This window comes from Sporisorium graminicola, chromosome SGRAM_23 (assembly GCF_005498985.1).
Source record: "Sporisorium graminicola strain CBS 10092 chromosome SGRAM_23, whole genome shotgun sequence".
Lineage (NCBI taxonomy): Eukaryota > Fungi > Basidiomycota > Ustilaginomycetes > Ustilaginales > Ustilaginaceae > Sporisorium > Sporisorium graminicola.
The window spans coordinates 278,639-296,012 of NC_043732.1; the positions used below are offsets into that span (position 1 = coordinate 278,639).

Here is a 17,374-nt window from a genome sequence, read left to right on the forward strand (position 1 = left end):
AACTGACGAGCGGAACAGAGCCTGGTCTCTCATTCACCATCACTGCCGTCGCCTTTCCAGCTTCGAGGGGCAAAGAAACGTCGCTCCTCGCGCTTCTGCCATGTCGAAAGCATCTCTCTACGGAAAGCGGCCTGGCATCTTGCCAGAGACGAGCTTGGCGTCCGCTCGTCCGACTCACGCGAAGTCGCTCTCTTGGAAAGCCAAGCTGGGTCTCGCTGCCTTGGTCGCACTTGCATGGCTGCGCTTCGACACGCGCGGCCACCGCATCCGCAAGCACAACCCTGCCCCCGCGCCACCAACTGACCATGACGGCCGCCACGGGTGGGCGAGCTTTCCCCGCAAGGATGATCCCTTTCATTTCCTGCCTTGCACCAACGACACGCTGCCACCACCGCGCCTGGAGGACCCGCATCCGCTCGACTCGTGGAAGAAGCTCTACCAGCCTGACCCGGCTCAGTGGCTTTGGGGCAAGATAAACGCAAATGCGCTCTACCTCTGTGGCTGGCTGGATGTACCCCTCGACTACACCAACGCCTCTGATGCGCGAGTCGCACGTCTTGCAGTCGCTCGGTTCCAGCTGGATCCTCTGCCATCGAACCGTACCCTCGTGATACAGCCCGGTGGTCCAGGTGGATCAGGCACCGAATCCATCTTGGAGGAAGGTGAACTCATCTCCCTCGAAGGCTCCAACGGAACCTTTGACGTGCTTGGCTGGGACCCACGAGGTGTTCCCGCAACGCAACCGTCCATCTCCTGTTTCCCTCACGATGCAGATCGCGATCGTTGGAAGCTGATCACCAACCGCTCCTACAAGGAAGGCGATCCGCGACAAACCATGCTCGTCGCAGACGCTATGAACGAAGCCGTGTTTAAAGCTTGCCAAGCCAAGTACGGCGACGTTGCTGGCATGCTCACTACCACGTTTGTTGTGCGCGACCTCGACGAGATTCGAAAGGCAATGGCAGAGGAGCAGCTTAGCGGCTACTTTGTAAGCTACGGTACCGAGATCGGGCAGATCTACGTCAATATGTTTCCCAATCGTGTCGGCAGACTCGTTCTCGACGGCACCATCTATGAACGCAACTATAGGCTCATGGCTGGTTTTGGATCGCAAGGCCTCGACAACATCACAGATGCCTTCCACGATGGATTCCTAGGCGAGTGCGTCGATGCAGGACCAGCACACTGCGCTCTAGCGCAGCCCCTCAAGCAAGGCGATCCTTTGCCAACAAAGCAAGACCTCATCAACACGATGCAAGATTTGTTCACCCAGCTCCTTGAGCGTCCCGTTGCCGGATACACCAACGACTCGGGTCCTATCATCATCACTTATGCCCAGGTCGTCGCGCTCGTTTCCATCGCAATGTATGACCCTGCCACCTGGGACGACCTCGCCGCTGCCGTTTATGAATTGCTTCGAGGCAACGTCATGCCCATCTCCCAACGGCTTGACACGTGGACTTATGACCCTTCACAGCCGGCTTTACCGTCGGCGGACCACACGCAGTTGGAGATGATCGCACTTGTCGTGTGCTCGGATCAATACGACAGCCCCTTACCAGCTGGATATGACGTGGAGACCAATGGCGAACAATGGTACCTCGACCTGTGGAAGCAAATGACAAATCAGGCACAGGTGGGAGCCGATCGCGACTTCCTGCTGATGCTTTCGTGCCGTCATTGGAACTCGACCTTTGGTGCACCAAAGGATGTGTACCGTGGAGACCTGAACCACACCTTGTCGAATCCTTTGCTGCTCATCGGTACCACGTACGACCCAGCTACACCTTTGCGCAACGCCCGAATGTTGCTGCAAGAGATGGGCGACAACGCAAGGCTGATCGTGCATCACGGCTATGGTCATCTATCTGATGACAAGAGCGCTTGTACGAAAAAAGTTGTCCAATCCTATCTGATGGAAGGGATTGTGCCCGGGCAGCAAGAGACGCATTGCTTTGCCGATCAGAAGCCGTACAGGTACAACGACGACATGCGCAACCGCGCCTTGTCGCAAGCCAAGCCTCCCGCTCAACACTTGTTGCGAGCCCAACCATATCGCTGATCAAGCAAGCGAGCCCGCTTCGCTCGTTTCTCACGAATGGATCAATACTTAGACAAGTGAAGAATTGTATAGCCAGTCGAGTGTAGCAAGTTTGTGCAAGTTTGGATTCCGTGTGCCTAGCTAGCTATACCCCTATCTTAGAGTCAAAAATGGCACTACCTGTCTTGTAGAGGAAGCGGCCGCAACAGTAGCCGGAGGCGGAACCGTCGTCGAGGCTGTGAGCGCGTTTACTGACGCTGCCGGGGCAGCAGTCAGAGACGCGATTCTTGTCGAAGCTGCGGCCGCGCCAGCTGACAATGGTGCAGCAGGGCTCGAACCACTTGCAGACGTTGCTGTCGTCGACGACATGGTTGCTGAAGCAGAGGACGTGCCTGGCGCGCCAGGGCAGTTGGCATCGTTCAAGATGCCGCCGAGCAGACCGGCGGACAGTGTGTTGAGACCCTTGGTCAAATCGCACACGATCTGCTTGCCTGCCGAGTTTAATCCGGCGATGATGTTGCCGTCCTTGGCCTGCGTCAGCAGTCCTGCAATGCCAGGGAGAACGGAGCCCAGATCGAGTCCATGGCCGGTGATCAGTCCAAGCAAATCCGTGATGGATGAAATCTCGGATGGGATCGGGATGATCAGCCCGCCTATATCCAAAAAGTAAAGCGACTTGACGTCCAACTGCGCATAGTTCAAGCCGGGCGCAAAGTAACTATCCCCAGCCGTCTGTCCGATCCTCACACCGAGGCTGGTGTAAAGATCGACGTTCTTTCCGATGACGCCCAATGAGGCAATGAGGCCCTTTGGCAAAACAACGCCGGGGATGCGAGGCGTCTTGACTGTTCCGCCCGCAGCAACTCCGAGCGGGCTCGCAAACGTATACGACACGCGGGCATCCGGGTTGCTAGCATCTCTTGGCTGGCTCCCCGCGACCTTGGCCGAACCCTGCAAGCTGACGAGGAACAGATTGGTGGGGATTCCATTCGTTACTGTCACCTGCAGGTCAGCCTCTGGCAACACAGCTCCACCGGTAAGCAAATTGGCCAGACCCGTAGCGATGGTCTGTCCCGTGAGGAAAACATCGACCTCCGTGATCAGCCGCAGAGCGATGCCCTCGAGCGCCGTGCTGAGCTTCACTCCTGCCAGAGCAGGACGCAGCGAGTCGTAAGCGGTCAGGTTACCCTGCGGGCCAGCGGTACCGTCAATAATCAGTGGAGACGACTGTGGGGATGTGCCGTCCGAGAGCGATGGTTGGATGTATTGTGTGATCAGCTGCTGCGCAGTCGAGTCGTTGGCATTCGCCGGGGCATAGTAGAAGTTAGCCTTCAAGCGGTTCTCTCCTGGAATCAGACCAATGGAAGGCAGTTCCGCGCGGCCCACCACCGTGTTCCTGAACAAGGACGGAAGGAACACCTCGTCGCTGAACACAGTCAGATTCGACGGGTTGGTCAATGTCACCGTGATCGTGAGGAATATGAAAGCATTGGAACCACTGGTAGCGCGCGGGTCCGTGAGCGTAGCAACGCCGTTGAAGCTGTTCACACCCGACAACGTCGTTGTGACGCGGAAGGGCACTCCGGTGATAAAGACGTCACCGATAGCTGTTCGGGCGACGATGTCAGCGGACCCGATCATATCGAATGTGCCGCGATCCCTGTCAGTGAGCTGCGCAAGGAAAGCTTGGAAGTTGGCATGGTCGCCGGCGATGAGGTTCTGTCTTCGCCACGCGAGCTGGAGAGCTTGGATGTCCATCGGCCCATGCGAGATGCCCGCCTGAACGGGGACGGAGGGCAACGCCAAAGAGGCAGCGTTGCCGCCCTGGTACGAGATTTGGATGCTTGGCGCCGCGGACAGAGGTTGCAAGCCGAAGTTGAACGGATTTGCAAAGGTGACCATCGTCGAGTTGGAGCTGGTCGGAACGACGTACGACTGCGACGGATCGCCTTGAACAAATACGGTGAAATCGGAGATGGTGATAGCGTAGATAATCTTGTAGATGTGACCTGGCAGCGCCACATCCAACGTGAGCGTTCTGAAGGCGGCCGAGAGCCATCGGACCGGCTGATTGCCATTTGCTCGTGTCACCACCGAGTCGCCTCTCACTTGGATGATCTGAGTCTTGCCCTGAAGGAAATTGCTAAACAAGATGCCTGTATTCTTCAGATCGTTGCCAGACTTGGCCGTAATTGCACCTTCCAGCGTCGCATTGCTGGTCGCCTTGGCAGGAAGGAACAGATCGGTCGAGTGGACCGGCCCGATGTTGGTGCCCATGAAGAAGATGACAAAGTTGGCTGTGTCCAGTTGGATGCCAATCGTTGAAGGGTTCGGGATGCTAGCGCTGGTTCGAATGAGAAGCGAGTTGCTTGTGTCGCCATAGACGTCAAAGTTGGACGCTGCGACGCCGGGCAAGCCGTTGAAACCGGAAAAGTCGAGCGTTTTCGAGAAGGGAACATTGCTGAAGGTGATGCCCAATGCACGCGCCGTGATGTTGGGTGAAGAGATGGTCCACTGGAAGTTCGGGCTCTTGAGCAGGAACGTTGCAAAGTCGGTGAACGCGCCCTGATTGGTGATGGTAAGCCGACCGGTGGTCTGTAGATCAGGAACGCCGATGTTGGCGAAGGCACAGATGGGCGGCAGCGAAAGCGTCGCAATGTCCCTTCCTTGCCAAGTCACCGTGAGTGGATTAGGAAACTCGATTTGTGCATCCAGTGGTCCGATGTCTGCGATCGAGGCAGACAGCGACACATCGAATCCGCTGTTGGTTACATTCGTTGCGGTGGCCAGCTTGACAGTAAGTTGTGCCGCATTCACCAAGTTCAGCACAATCGGCGCACCCGCTGGACCCAGCAGATACAACACCGAATTGTCTGTCTCGGTCGGCACCGGCTCCTGTACAAAGTCTAAGTTCAGCTGGTAGTCGTCCAGCTTATCCGTAGAGCTCAGGTTCAGCGTTGTTGCCAAGCCCTGCACCGTCTTGAGCACTGCACCAATCGCATCAAATTGCTGGCCCGAATGGCAATTGGGTTGGTTCGCATCGGGATACGGCGAAATGGTTGTTTTGGTCGAGGGCTGATCAAGCACCTGTTGGAACAACGGCCGGAGCGGGCCGTAGTCGGTGTTGGTTGCTGCGGCGGCAGCGAGGACGAAACGGATGAGGTTCTTGGGGTCAAGATTAAGGTTCAGAGGGATAAGCCGGGACGTAGTGGTCGCGTGGCCAGGAGCCTGAATTGGGTTCCTCGACAGATCCTGATCGATGGTGCCGAGCAAGATGCCAGCGTAGGAGGCACCAGCCTTGACTTTAAGCAGACTGATGGAGGCGGTGAAGGGATTACGAATGTCGACGTTTGCCTGCGCAATTCCGGTCTGCGCGATGTTGGGCGGAATGAAAAGACGCGCCCTCGAGACGAGCAGCTCGGTCAGCGGTGGGAGCGCTGCTTGCAGCGTCACGCCCGACAGCCCCTGCTGCAGAGAGGCAATCGGCGTTGTGCTACTCGAACCCTGAATCTGTACCGTGGAGATGACACCCTGGATGTAGTTTTGCAGCAGCTTCTGCCCTGTAGCCACATTTGCCGCGCCCTGGGGAGAGTAACGCACTTGGGTCGCGATCTTGTTGACGCCGGGTACCAGCACCAATGCGTTGATCACTGCCGTTCCAACTTTGGCGCCCAGGAAGATCACGTCGAACGTGACATCGCCCGCCCCGATCGTAATGTGCGAAGGGTTGAAAAGCTCTGCGTTCGCGTTGATCTGCACGTAAGACGGGAAGCCATGGAACACGTCCAGGTCCGAGATCGTCGTTGGGCGCGCATTCAGGTTCTGCAGACCCAGCAGATTTGTGTCCACATCGAACTTGACGCCACTCAGCGCAACCGTGCCAGCGGCAGTCTGGACCTTGGTATCCGCGACTCCGTGCAGATTGAAAGTGACCTGCGTGCCCGCGGTTGCATCGGCGACAAACTGCGAAAACGTACTGTGCGCATCGCTATACACATCAAACCCTACCTGGACGAACATCAGTGTCAAAATGCGCGTCATGACATCCGTGGTTGAGGGCGAAAGAGGAACCGCCAACTGCGCCATGTCTTTGTTGTCGTAATTAGCGATGAAGTTGCCTCCAGCCTCAACGATGTCAAGTGGGAAGGCAAAGGGCAGGAAAAATTGCGCCTGCGTCTCATTCGAGCTGGTAGAGGGTGTCCACGCAGTCTCTTGGGTGAAATAAAGCGCGATCTGGTTGATCGAGATGGTGCGGATCAGCGTGAACTTCTGCGACGGCAGAGAGACTTTGACGTCGAAGATTTTGATCCCTTCGTTCAGCCAAGTGACGTCGGCCGGCCCGGCGTAGTCGCCCTGTACACTGATCTCGGAGTTGATGTCATTGATAAAGTTGCCAAAGATCGTCGAGAGCACGGCCAGACCTTGCTCCGTGGTTTGCGGGGCGAGCCTGCCTTCTAAGGGCAGAGTAGTGACAGCCAGAGCTTGCAGCACAAACGGCTCCGCTGCCGCACCAGGACCAAGCGCCGTTCCGTTGGCGAGTAGATTGACACCGAATCGACTTAGCTGGATGCCGACCTGTGCGGGATTGTAGATGGTCGAGACGGCAGTGAGATGTATACCTCCAGCAGGGTCATTAGACGGCAGATCAAACGAGTTGATGATAACACTGTTCTTCAGCCCATCGAAGGCGGAAAGGATGACGTTCTTCGAGATGGTGACGCCTTCGATCTCAATGCCAAGCGCTACTGCGGTGATGTTGCTTCCAGCGACGTTCCATACGAAGCTCTTCTCCGTCAAGAGATACTTTGTGAACGTAGTCAGATACTCGACGTCGGCGACCACAAAATCAGCGATAACTTCTAGTGTCGCACCCACATCAGCGACCAGCGCGACGTCCGGCATAGCAATTTGGCCTAGCAAACGTCCGTTCCAGAACACTTCGAGGCCGGAGCCAAAGCGGATGGTAGCATCAAATGGCCCCGTGCCCGTGATCGTGCCTTGCAGCGCGGTCTGGAATCGGTTCTGCTGCGGGTTCAGGATGGTCGCACGGTCGATGTTGAGAACGGCGCCGTCAACGATCTTCTGAACGATGGGCTTGGCAAGGACGGGGAGGAGCCGGTTGAGCGTGACATCTGTACCGAGCGGCACATCGTTCTGAGCGAGGGTGAGGCTGGTGGTGTAGTCGCCCAAACTGGCTTCTGCGATTGCTTCGAGATTAGCTGTGGCGACGCTGAAGCACTTGGAGACGTAACTCGGCAGGTCGAAGCCGGTGTATATGTTGCCGCGCTTGTCGAACCAGTTGGTGTCGAGTGCTGTGATTCCGCTGGCTTCATCCGTGATGTTAGTTTCGTGCATGATCGTGTCGGACAAGCTGCGTCGGGAGTTGGCAGTGGTGGATGGCGTCATTGTGTATCCACCGAGCTGAACCAGACCTTCAATCAGAAGTGGATCCTGTCCGCTCTGTATCGCGAGCGCGTGCACCAGCCCAAACAGGTCGGGGGGATACAGGTTCAAGTTGAGAGGAATGGGTGGAGAGCTGGTCACGGCATGACCCTGGGCGAGGAAGTCGATCTCGGCATCTATCGAGGCCACAAAGATGCCATGCGACGTAACGTTCGACCGGATACGCTTGAGCGTCAATGGGCTGCTGAAGGGGTTATCGAGGAACACTGTACCATCGGCGATGTTGTCCTCGATTCCCGTGGATTGCAGCACGGTCAGGTTTGCCGACTTGATCAACGAGCTCTTCAGACCAGGCAGCGTGCTTGGTACATCGATCTGCGACAGGGCGGGAACGAGTGATGCTATGTCGGTTGAGCCGTCAAAGCCTCTAATGCGAACATCAGTGTCGAGTCCCGAAATGAAGCGGTTGAGCGTCGTGAGACCGTAAGGGCTGCTGTTGGCGTCAAACACTGCAGTGGCGTTGAGGTCGTTCCTGCCAGGATTGAGCGTGAGGCCGCTGATGGTGGCGACACCGAGCACATCTTGGTTGACGATGTGGAAGTGCGCTGCGCCTACAGTGAGATTGAGATTGGACGGGTTGAACAGCGTCACGCCTACCGAAAGCTCGATGCCTTGTTTCGTACCGCCCGTCGCATCAACGCGGCTGATCACGGTCGGTTGGCTGTTGAGACCCTGCACACCGAGCAGGCCGCTGTCGACTTCAAAGAGGATGCCGTCAAGCAGCACGCGCCCGAGCGGTGTGTCAGTAACGACCTTGGCTGCACCCTGCAATTGAATGTCGGCGCCTTTGGTCATGGTCAGGTACGCAGTGAAGTGTTCCAGCTCCCTCTTTGCCGCCTCTGTGGTGTTTGCCAAGGTCAGACTCGAAGGAGGAAGGGTAATGTCGAGCGTGCCTGTGGTTTCGGTTGCACTGATGACGCGGAGCGCGGCTGTAGTATTGGAGAAAGCCGAGTTGACAGTGCCCACCTGAGCGCCCTGGAACAAGATAGTCAGGGTATTGGCCGCATTGACCACATCGAGCGGGAAGCCGAACGGCAGCGAAAGTTGTGCGCTAACGGCGTTGGAGAATGTCGTCGGATTGTAAGCTGTCTCTGGCGTGTAGACGAGCGAGAGCATCTTGATGTCGATCGCCTTGATCGGATTGATCGGCACGGGTGATTTGAGGGGAATGTTGAGATTCATGACCTCGATACCGGCGCTGAGCCAGGAGATGACATCGCCATTGTTCTGGCGTGCAGACACTCCCCTCGCCGACGCGCTTAGCGTATCGCCGTTGATGTACCCTGTAAACAGCTTGCCAAGTGCATCGAGCGCCGTCGCATTGTCGTTGTACGGCACCAAACGGCCATTGAGTGTGACGACGTTCAAGCCTGAGGTGAGGTTGAGATCCGACGTGCTCGCGGGGCCGAGGTACATGTTCTGGTAGTAGAGCGCCACATCGAGAGTGCCGAGTTGAAACCCGAATGGCGAGGGGTTGTACAAGGCGGCTGTGGCTTGCAGTGAGATGCCACCGGCGGGGTCAGGTCCAGGCAGCTGGAAGTCGAGCAATTGAGCACCCTCAAAGTTGTTGAAGCCTTTGAGGTTCAAGTGCTTGGTGAATGTGAGGTCAGTGTAGAGAGGGAGAAAGTTGAAGGCCTCGACGTGGACCTTGGTGGTGTTGAGCTTCCACGTGAACGAGGGTTGCGTGATGAGGAACCTTGTGAACTCGCCAAACGCCTGCTCGTCGTGAATCTCAAAATTTGTCGCCTGGTGGTATCAAGAAAGGGCATGCATGATCACGTTGAGAAAGTGAGCCATCAAGCCAGGCGGAGAAGAGCGTCAGGGGGAACTGTGTACTGCGAGGGATACATACCTGTTTGATACGCGAATGACCTGCAGCAGCGGAAATGGAATCCAGCTTCAACTGTCCCAGGTTGACTTCTTCGAGCGTCTCCGGCGACGGCTTCTGGCCCGGCTTGGGGGGTTTGGCCCACCATACCTGAATCGGCTCGTTGAACACCAGCCTTGCCGGAAAGATACCGAGCTTGGTTGCCTGGCCCTGCAGGGTAATTGGGAAACTCGTGTTGGTCGGCTGGGTAATGTTGCTCTGCTCGACGTGCAGGACGGCCACATTCAGCGTATGTGTCGCAACGGCATACAACACGGGGAACAGGCCGATGACCAAAGAGACGATGAGCGCAATAGGTGCAATGAAGATACAGCAGTAGCCAAGTTTGCGCGAGAGGTACTTTTTCTCGTAGACGGTACCACACGCGCGCAGGAAGCCGATAGGCTGGCCTGGGGTATAGAAAGCTGGAGCATTGTCGGTCAAGACCAAGGAGTCGTCGGTGCGGTTGGATGGGGTGCTGCGTCGAGTGCGACTGCGCAGGTGCTCTGTCGAACCGTACCCATCGAGCGTCATTGTGGGTGCTTCTGAAACTTATATCGCGGCCAACAGGGGAGAGTGCGGGGTAGGTTGGATGTTGTGGTGCTCGGACGTGGCAGGTGAGCGAAGAGTTTATGAGGTATAGCAAGACGGCGACTTGGTGAGAGTCGCATATCTGCAGATCATCGATGCGAATCCAGTCTGGATGTGCCAACGGCAAAGGAGTCGAGTACGAACAGGTTGGGCGTGCGGTTGTAACTGGATGTTGGCAGATGGCGTCGGAAGGTGTTGGGGAAGGGATATCTATCTTGAGCCTAGATCGGCGCTGATCCACATTGTTCTACTCTATATATACCCAGAGAATGGGTGCTGGCAAGCAAGGTCTCAAGCATTTCTCATGCTCGTCACGAAGCATTCCGACAATGCGATGCAAGGGCCCACCAAATCAGGGCAGCTAAGATAAAAAATGCAAGACAACCCCATGGGGAGTCAAGGCCATGTGCTGCTCAGCGGGACAACTCGAGGCGGTCACCTTGCTCACCTGGCCATGCTGTAGTATTGCACTTGCGAACGTCAAGAGGTCATGGTCTGACTGTCAAGGAACAGAGAGTTCGGCGGTTGTGATGGTTCTGTAGAATGCACTCGGGAAACTCGGTTAGCGGTAACCAAGGACACGGCTTGAGCTTCGGCTGAGGGGGTTATCGACAGGTTCGCTACCCGAGCGGTACCGCTTCCATTGGCCACTGCAGCCAAGCAGCTGCCCCAGAATTTACCGCGACTCTAACCCATATCGATACCATAGTTATGTCCTGACCAGCTGGTGTGCAGGATGACTGCGATCCGAAAAGGAGTGTGAGGCCGTCCAGATGTACAAGCTGATGGTGTAACTCGAGACGAGCCGAAGAGCCCAAGTGCGGGTTGAGTTTGCTTGCGATCGCATGGGATCGCTGCTTGATAAGATTGGGCATCTCTTCCAGGCGGCGGGCGACGCCAATGCCTGTCGGAGTATGCTGTTGGTGGTAACCGCCGCCGTGTGTTGCCATGTGACCGAGTGTCTGCCTCTCGAGATCTACGTGGTATCGGTATCCGTCCGAAGAAGCTCCAGATTGACACTGGACAAAGTGAGTCTTTCGAGCTAGTCCACGCCAAGCTTGTCTTGAAATCACTATCCACTCGCAAATGCGGGGTAATTCCGACCCGAAAATCCATTATTATTATAATCTTTATTTTCTCTCGTCACGACTCTTTGTTGGCGCGTTGGCAGAGCTTCTTGCCGATTAGTAATATTGAGATCTTCCAGCTTTTGACACAACTCAGCCTGTTACGGTCCGAGTGAGTCTAGCAATTCTTACCCGAGAAGCCACCCCGTTCGACGTCCAGACACTGCCCCGCCCCGCCCAATTCCCCTCGTTTGGTGAATCAGCATTACAAATCGGATTTGCCTTGCGCCCAAACCTTCAACCCTTTCGTGTATCACACAATGTGACGGTGGTAACGATGACAAGGATGTTAGTGACCCGTTGAAGACGATCGCGCGAAGGTCATGGCTTGCTTGCTTGCATTGATATCATTGTTCGACTATAGCAAACAAACAACAACGACAACAAACTTTCCAAAGTTATGCCTGTTTGACAGGCACAGGCTGAGGTTCCTCCATCGGATCGTCCCAGTTGATGTTGTCCTCGGTCCCTTCGATCCTCGGCTTCTTGGTGCCAAAGAGCATATCCCAAAGTCTCGTCTGTTTGCCGTAATTTCCGCTCGTCTTCCAGCCCTGTCTGTGATGAAGGTCGTGGTCTTCGATACACAGATCGGCGCCGACGTATCTCAAGAACCAGACGGTAGGGATTTGGAAGTAGCCTCGCATCCCGCTGTGACCGCTGGCTTCGACAAAGAGGATATAACATGTCGAAACAAACCAGGTGGCAAAGTTGATCCTCCATGTGAGCCAGGCAAGCACAGGGATGACGACCATATCGAAGACCTCCTGTTCGTGGTCTGCGAATGCTGACAGAGCGGCGGTAGGGTGTTTGGTGCGATGATGTTTAGCGTGCAGGCGCCACAGCCATGGGACTTCGTGCATCAGACGATGATACCAGTAGAACCAAAAGTCGACGGCGATCGTGTATATGGCCATGTTGACAGGCAGCATGAGAAGCGTCTTGAGGTCCAAGACGGGCTCGTCTGGATTGTAGAGGACTGAAACAGCAATCGTCATCCTACTGATGGGCACCATGAGCAGCCCAACCCCAGTCGAAGTGGTGGCATCGTCCGGAATACCATCCCTAGGTACCGCACCGTCAAAAGTGCCGAATTTATCCACCATTGCAGTGTTCCATGCAAACACTCCGATAGCAAACTGAGTGTAATAGACCAAGTACGAAATCACGGCCAACCAGACCGGAACCTTGACACCAGTGAGTTGTGTGAAAAAGTGATGCACCAACACGGGTGCCAGCGCTTTGGGACCAACCATCGCATGCATCTTCCATACGGGATAGACGGGCACGGGAGTGTCACAAGGATAGGCAGGAGGTCTGGGGCGTGGTTGAGATTGATTGTCTGGCGTTGTTATTCCGAGCCAGATGAGTAATTTTTCAACGTACGTCCATTGCGAGGACGGACGAGTTTGCCAGGAAGCTGTCATCTTGCCTCTGTTGGGCACTCTGGACGAGGCCAAGTCAACATTTCCCGGATTCACGGCCGGCGAGCTTGTCGTCGTCGCGGCGATGGTAGTGGTGGTTGCCATTGTATCCAATCGCCCTCCAAGGCAGCGGTAGTCGTAGGTGATTGTGGTGAGGACCGGAGGGGAGCCTGAGGACTTAATGAGAGTGAAGAGCAATACCTTGCAAATGCAAGGGAGAACGGAGGCTGTGGTGGTCTAAGGTCTATTATATATCACCCTCAACCAGGCACGCTTGGAAAATATTCTTGTCTTGCAGAGAGTACGATTCGCTATCCGCTAGCGCCACTTTGCGACTGCAGCACAGCACAGCACATCACCAGGACGTGCGAGGACGTTGTGGGTGGTGACTTGCATCCTCCTTACGCAGGCCAAGCTTTGGTAAAGACACTGGCGGCCGGACGTGGAATACAGTATGCGGCTCTACAATGACAAATTATCGCGTGAGACAGCCGCCACGTGCAATAAGTGCACTCGGGATCCGCTCCGCCTAAAACAGCATCGGTGATTGAGGAGTAGCAGAGGAGAAACAAGCGACGAACATCAACCGGAGCTATCCACCCAAAAAAAAGAAAAAAGGATGTAGGGGTGCGGCAGCCCATCAGAAGCAGAAGCGCGAACGTCAAACAGTGCGGAGATGAAAGAGCAATTGCCCAGCCAAGCGGTTCAGCAACTTAGGGTCAGGGGTGTATCCCACGTTGACAAAGGCAGCACTACATGTACGGTCTCGCATTCTGTTGCCTGCAAACTTGTCCATACTGTGCACTCCTGTATCCATAAGAGCAATCCAGGCTCAGCGCCCAAAAGACTGACTGAGAAATCACATTGTAAAAGGAAAGAAAAAGGAGGGGAGACATCTTTGTTCGAAGCCACCTTGCCAGCCATCCGGAGTGGAAGCTCCAGGTTGATTGTCTCCTTAGTGTCCGCTTTTGTATAGCGTTTGCTACCGACGCATGTGCAGTACTTGCTATCTGTCGTCTGCGCCGAGAGTGCAACGTATGCCCTTGTCCGCTCATGAGCACAAGCTGCCAGAGTGCAGTAATGTCCACTTAAGGCAAGCGATGCCAACACCTTCTCAGAGACTGTGTTCGGCATGAAGCAGTGTCGCTGCAACAGCATACATCTAGTTTCGATTTCCCGACCTTTGACTCCCTCGGACTTTTTCACGGCAACGTCGGTGAAATAGAATACTTCCACTGCTAATGTTAAGCCAACGCCACTTCCTGGTATATCCCAGCATCTGCGCAGTCGTGCGCAGTTGTCGTTTCGTTGCAAACCACCGAACCGTCTTTCCTTCAGTTGTAGTCCCTGCTGCCAGCCAGCTCCACCATGATAGACAATGCGCCACACACTGCATCGCACGGACCCAGCGCGCACAGCCATGATCACAACAGCGATCCAGCTCGAGTCGCACTCAAGCACGGCGCCCCCTTCTTTGGTCGTGTCGATGACCATGGCGCTGCAGACTTTGCACTCGCTACCTCGTACCGTCCGGCGAGCATCCCGCCCGAGACCAACGCCGACAACTCGAGCTATTCTGAGGACCACTCCGAGCTTGGCTCTGAGATGATCGCTGCGGCAGACCATGCGCGAGAGCCCTATTCTCTCACCCCCTCAGCTGGGGTCACTAGCTTCTCGGACAGCAAGCCGCGTACCGGCTCATCGTCAACTGCGCGAAGGCCGTCGGTGCACTCCTTTCTCAAGCCTTCCGTGCATCAGCCGCCCGCAATGCTGCAAGACGTGCCGATGCAAGTCTTGCCTTCTAGGCCGCCTTCCAGTCAAGGCCACGACAGTGTCCAGGAGCGCGATTCGAGTGTCAACCTACCTGCCGGCGAGCCCGCACAGCTTGCGCTTGCCTCCCAGCAAGCGCGCCCTGGCATTCTGCCCAGCTTGCTTGCAGAGATCAGCTTCATCATCATCTGTTCGATGGGACAGTTTCTGTTCGCATCCCTGGTGGGAAATATGACGGTGACCCAGGCCTTGCTGGTGGACCACACCTTCTCCCTTCCAAAGAGCCAGGCGCCGTGGCTCAACGGCGCCTACCTCCTCAGCAATGGGCTGAGTGTCACCATCAGCGGGTCACTGGCTGATATCGTGGGCGCGCGTTCGCTGATCATCGGCGCACTAGCCTGGATGTGCGTGTGGTGCGTGATCGGTGTCTTTTCATTCCGGTCCTTCCTCCTCTTCTGCGTCGTGCGCGCCATGCAAGGACTGTCCGTTGGTGCGCTCACCTCATCGTCCATGTCCTACCTTGGGCGCGTTTACAAGCCAGGCCTCCGCAAGAATCGCGTCTTTGCGCTCATGGCAAGCCTCTCCCCCTTCGGCTTTGTGCTGGGCTGCATCCAGGGCGGCGCTCTCTCTGGGCACCTGCCGTGGATTTTTGGGAGTAACGCCATCATTGTCGGCGCCATCCTGGCCGCGGCAGTACGCTACGCCCCGACAGAGCAGGCGATGCGTGCTCATGAGCACTCCTCGGGTGCTGCCGCCAGTCAGCCGCCGCGCAAGTTCGACTACATTGGTGCAGCCCTCGCCATCTGCGGATGCGGCCTGCTCGTCTTCGGCCTCACGCAGGGTGCCTCTGCCGCCTGGTCTCCGTACACGTACGCCAGTGTGCTAGCTGGACTTGCTTTCTTTGGCCTGTTTGCGTGGGTCGAGGCGCGCATCGCCCAGCCACTGGTGCCGCCCTCTCTATGGAAGATCAAAGGCTTCGTGCCGCTGGCTACCTGCTACTTCCTCTCCTTTGGCGGGTTCAGCGCATGGCAGTTCTACGCGTGCCAGTATTGGCTGCGCGTGCAGAACGTCAGCCCACTGACCGCGTCCTTGTACCTGTTGCCAAACGCCTTTGTCGGCGTCATCGCCACCTTCATTGTTGCGCGTCTGTTCCATATCGTTCCTGGCCATTTAATCCTTGGCGCCGGCTGTCTCGCCTCGGCAATGGGCCCAGCCTTTTTTCTCCCGCAGCGACCACAGACGTCCTACTGGGCCTTATCCATGCCAGGCGTTGCCGTCTCAACTTTCGCACCGGACCTGAGCTTCGCAGCTGCCAGCATCTGGATCACCTCCAACGTCTCGCGTCGCCACCAGGGCGCCGGCGCAAGCTTGCTCATCACGCTGCAAAACCTCAGCAGTGCAGTGCTCACGTCGCTGAGCGAGACAATTGGTGTCGCCGTCGAGCAGCATGGCTGGCCTGTGCGCACAGCACCAGCGTTGACTGCCGCGGAAAAGGCGGCAAGCAGTGTGAGCTTGGATGTTCTTCATGCCATCTGGTGGTTCAACTTTGCCGTTGGCATTACCGCACTCCTGCTCGCTGTTTTTACCCTGCGCATTCCGAAGGCAGAGGAAAAGGAGCACATTCAATAGTATTCTCGTATCTGTACTACTTTCTCGTTGTATTTGCAGCGAATCTCACCGAACTTGGAACTCAGGATCTACGTTTCTTGCTGGCCCTGTCTTGCTGCTGTTGCGATGCGGCCTGGGCCAGCTGAGCCTAGGCAATGGACAGGTTTCGTCTGGCGAGCTTGGTCTGTTATTGACTCGGAAGCAAGACAACATGCCGCATCCGTGTCGCTCTCTGGCGTGGACTCAAAATGCTTGGCCGCTTTGACGGTGATTCTTCGTGAGCACATTCGTGCAAAAGCTGCTGGCTTGGTCGTGAGACACAGGCGGGGCGGTGGCGGCGGCAGACCTTTTCCCAACCTCACGGAACGACAGTCTGCTTGCAACTCGCAGTTGACCCAACATCTCGACTGCTATGGCAATTGCCATGGTTCTGGTTCGGCCATGACGAATCGACTGGTAGAATCCTAAGTTCCACTATGCATTGTCTCTTCCATTACCCGTGAGTTACCAGCTAACAAGGTTTAGGCCAGCTGGTCGACTGGTCGCATAACAAGCCCACCAGCTATATTGGAAACGGAGAACCTCATCGACGTGCGCGATTGCGATCGAAGCATCGACATTTCCGGAGACTCCAAGTCGACGCTCTCTGGTACTGTAAGCAGCATGCGGGTCGTGTTTGGTGCAGGCGCACATTGGAGGTCTGGTGCTTGATCATGGCATTCCGACCGGATCTCTGGCGATCCGCATGTTGTAGGGTGGGAACGGCGGAGTATGCCGCCAACCTCACCTCGATGCTGGATAGCCTCGCGCTCGGTTTTGTCGAAGTTGTGGAACACGACAGTGCCCATCGTGAGCACTCCAAAGACGGCTGATACACAATTTGCGGCAGTACCAGCGATGGCTAGAGACCGAGCGACTTCATCGGGTCCTTGGGAGGCGTACCGGTACCCGACTACCGCTAGATAGACGGCAGCACATCCTAAACAGCAGGTAGCCGAGATGATACTCACGTAGAGAATGACTAGGTTGGCCAGGCACCGACGAAGATATTTGTATCGTGCCAAAGAACCATCCGACCTGAACGTGCGCTTGGAGGTGAAGTACTTGTACGACGGCACGGCGTCGGTCTCTCTGGCAGCTGGCGGCTGTACACGCTGTGGATCGCCCGAAAACAATTGGGTTCTCGCCGTAGGAGAGACAAAATTCGATGTACCTTTGGCGCAGACAGCCAAGCTTGTGTTTCCGCCTCCTCGAAATAGGCTGGTCGCCTGATCGGCATGTTTCGTTGAGCATCTGCTATTGTTCTCGGTCGTCGAGGACTTTTGTTTGCACTCTACGTTTAGCGATGGTTTGTCGGCGTCTACCATCTCTTGATGATTTATAATAGGGACAGCTAGGCCACCCGTTCTTGAGCTGCTGTCAAACACCCCGCGATCGTCACAGGTCTCCTTGAGAGGCATGTGCATTCGTGAAGTTGGCTGAAGCG

General features: G+C 56.1%; 4 protein-coding genes across 4 annotated transcripts; 2 read left to right on the plus strand and 2 right to left on the minus strand.

The window, feature by feature from the left end:
- Window positions 1-100: 100 nt before the first annotated feature.
- EX895_004230 (uncharacterized protein) lies at window positions 101-2,062 on the plus strand (the record flags this gene model as incomplete). The annotated part of the gene is made up of 1 exon (XM_029884826.1): window positions 101-2,062. One exon carries the CDS (start codon window positions 101-103, stop codon window positions 2,060-2,062), a length of 1,962 nt encoding a protein of 653 aa, XP_029738927.1.
- A 132-nt stretch (window positions 2,063-2,194) lies between these two features.
- EX895_004231 (uncharacterized protein) lies at window positions 2,195-9,905 on the minus strand (the record flags this gene model as incomplete). The annotated part of the gene is made up of 2 exons (XM_029884827.1): window positions 2,195-9,250; window positions 9,357-9,905. 2 exons carry the CDS (start codon window positions 9,903-9,905, stop codon window positions 2,195-2,197), a joined length of 7,605 nt encoding a protein of 2,534 aa, XP_029738928.1.
- A 1,582-nt stretch (window positions 9,906-11,487) lies between these two features.
- Window positions 11,488-12,615, minus strand: EX895_004232 (uncharacterized protein; the record flags this gene model as incomplete). The annotated part of the gene is made up of 1 exon (XM_029884828.1): window positions 11,488-12,615. The coding sequence occupies one exon, from the start codon at window positions 12,613-12,615 to the stop codon at window positions 11,488-11,490; it is 1,128 nt and encodes a 375-aa protein (XP_029738929.1).
- Window positions 12,616-13,878: 1,263 nt separating this feature from the next.
- EX895_004233 (uncharacterized protein) lies at window positions 13,879-15,909 on the plus strand (the record flags this gene model as incomplete). The annotated part of the gene is made up of 1 exon (XM_029884829.1): window positions 13,879-15,909. One exon carries the CDS (start codon window positions 13,879-13,881, stop codon window positions 15,907-15,909), a length of 2,031 nt encoding a protein of 676 aa, XP_029738930.1.
- Window positions 15,910-17,374: the final 1,465 nt, after the last annotated feature.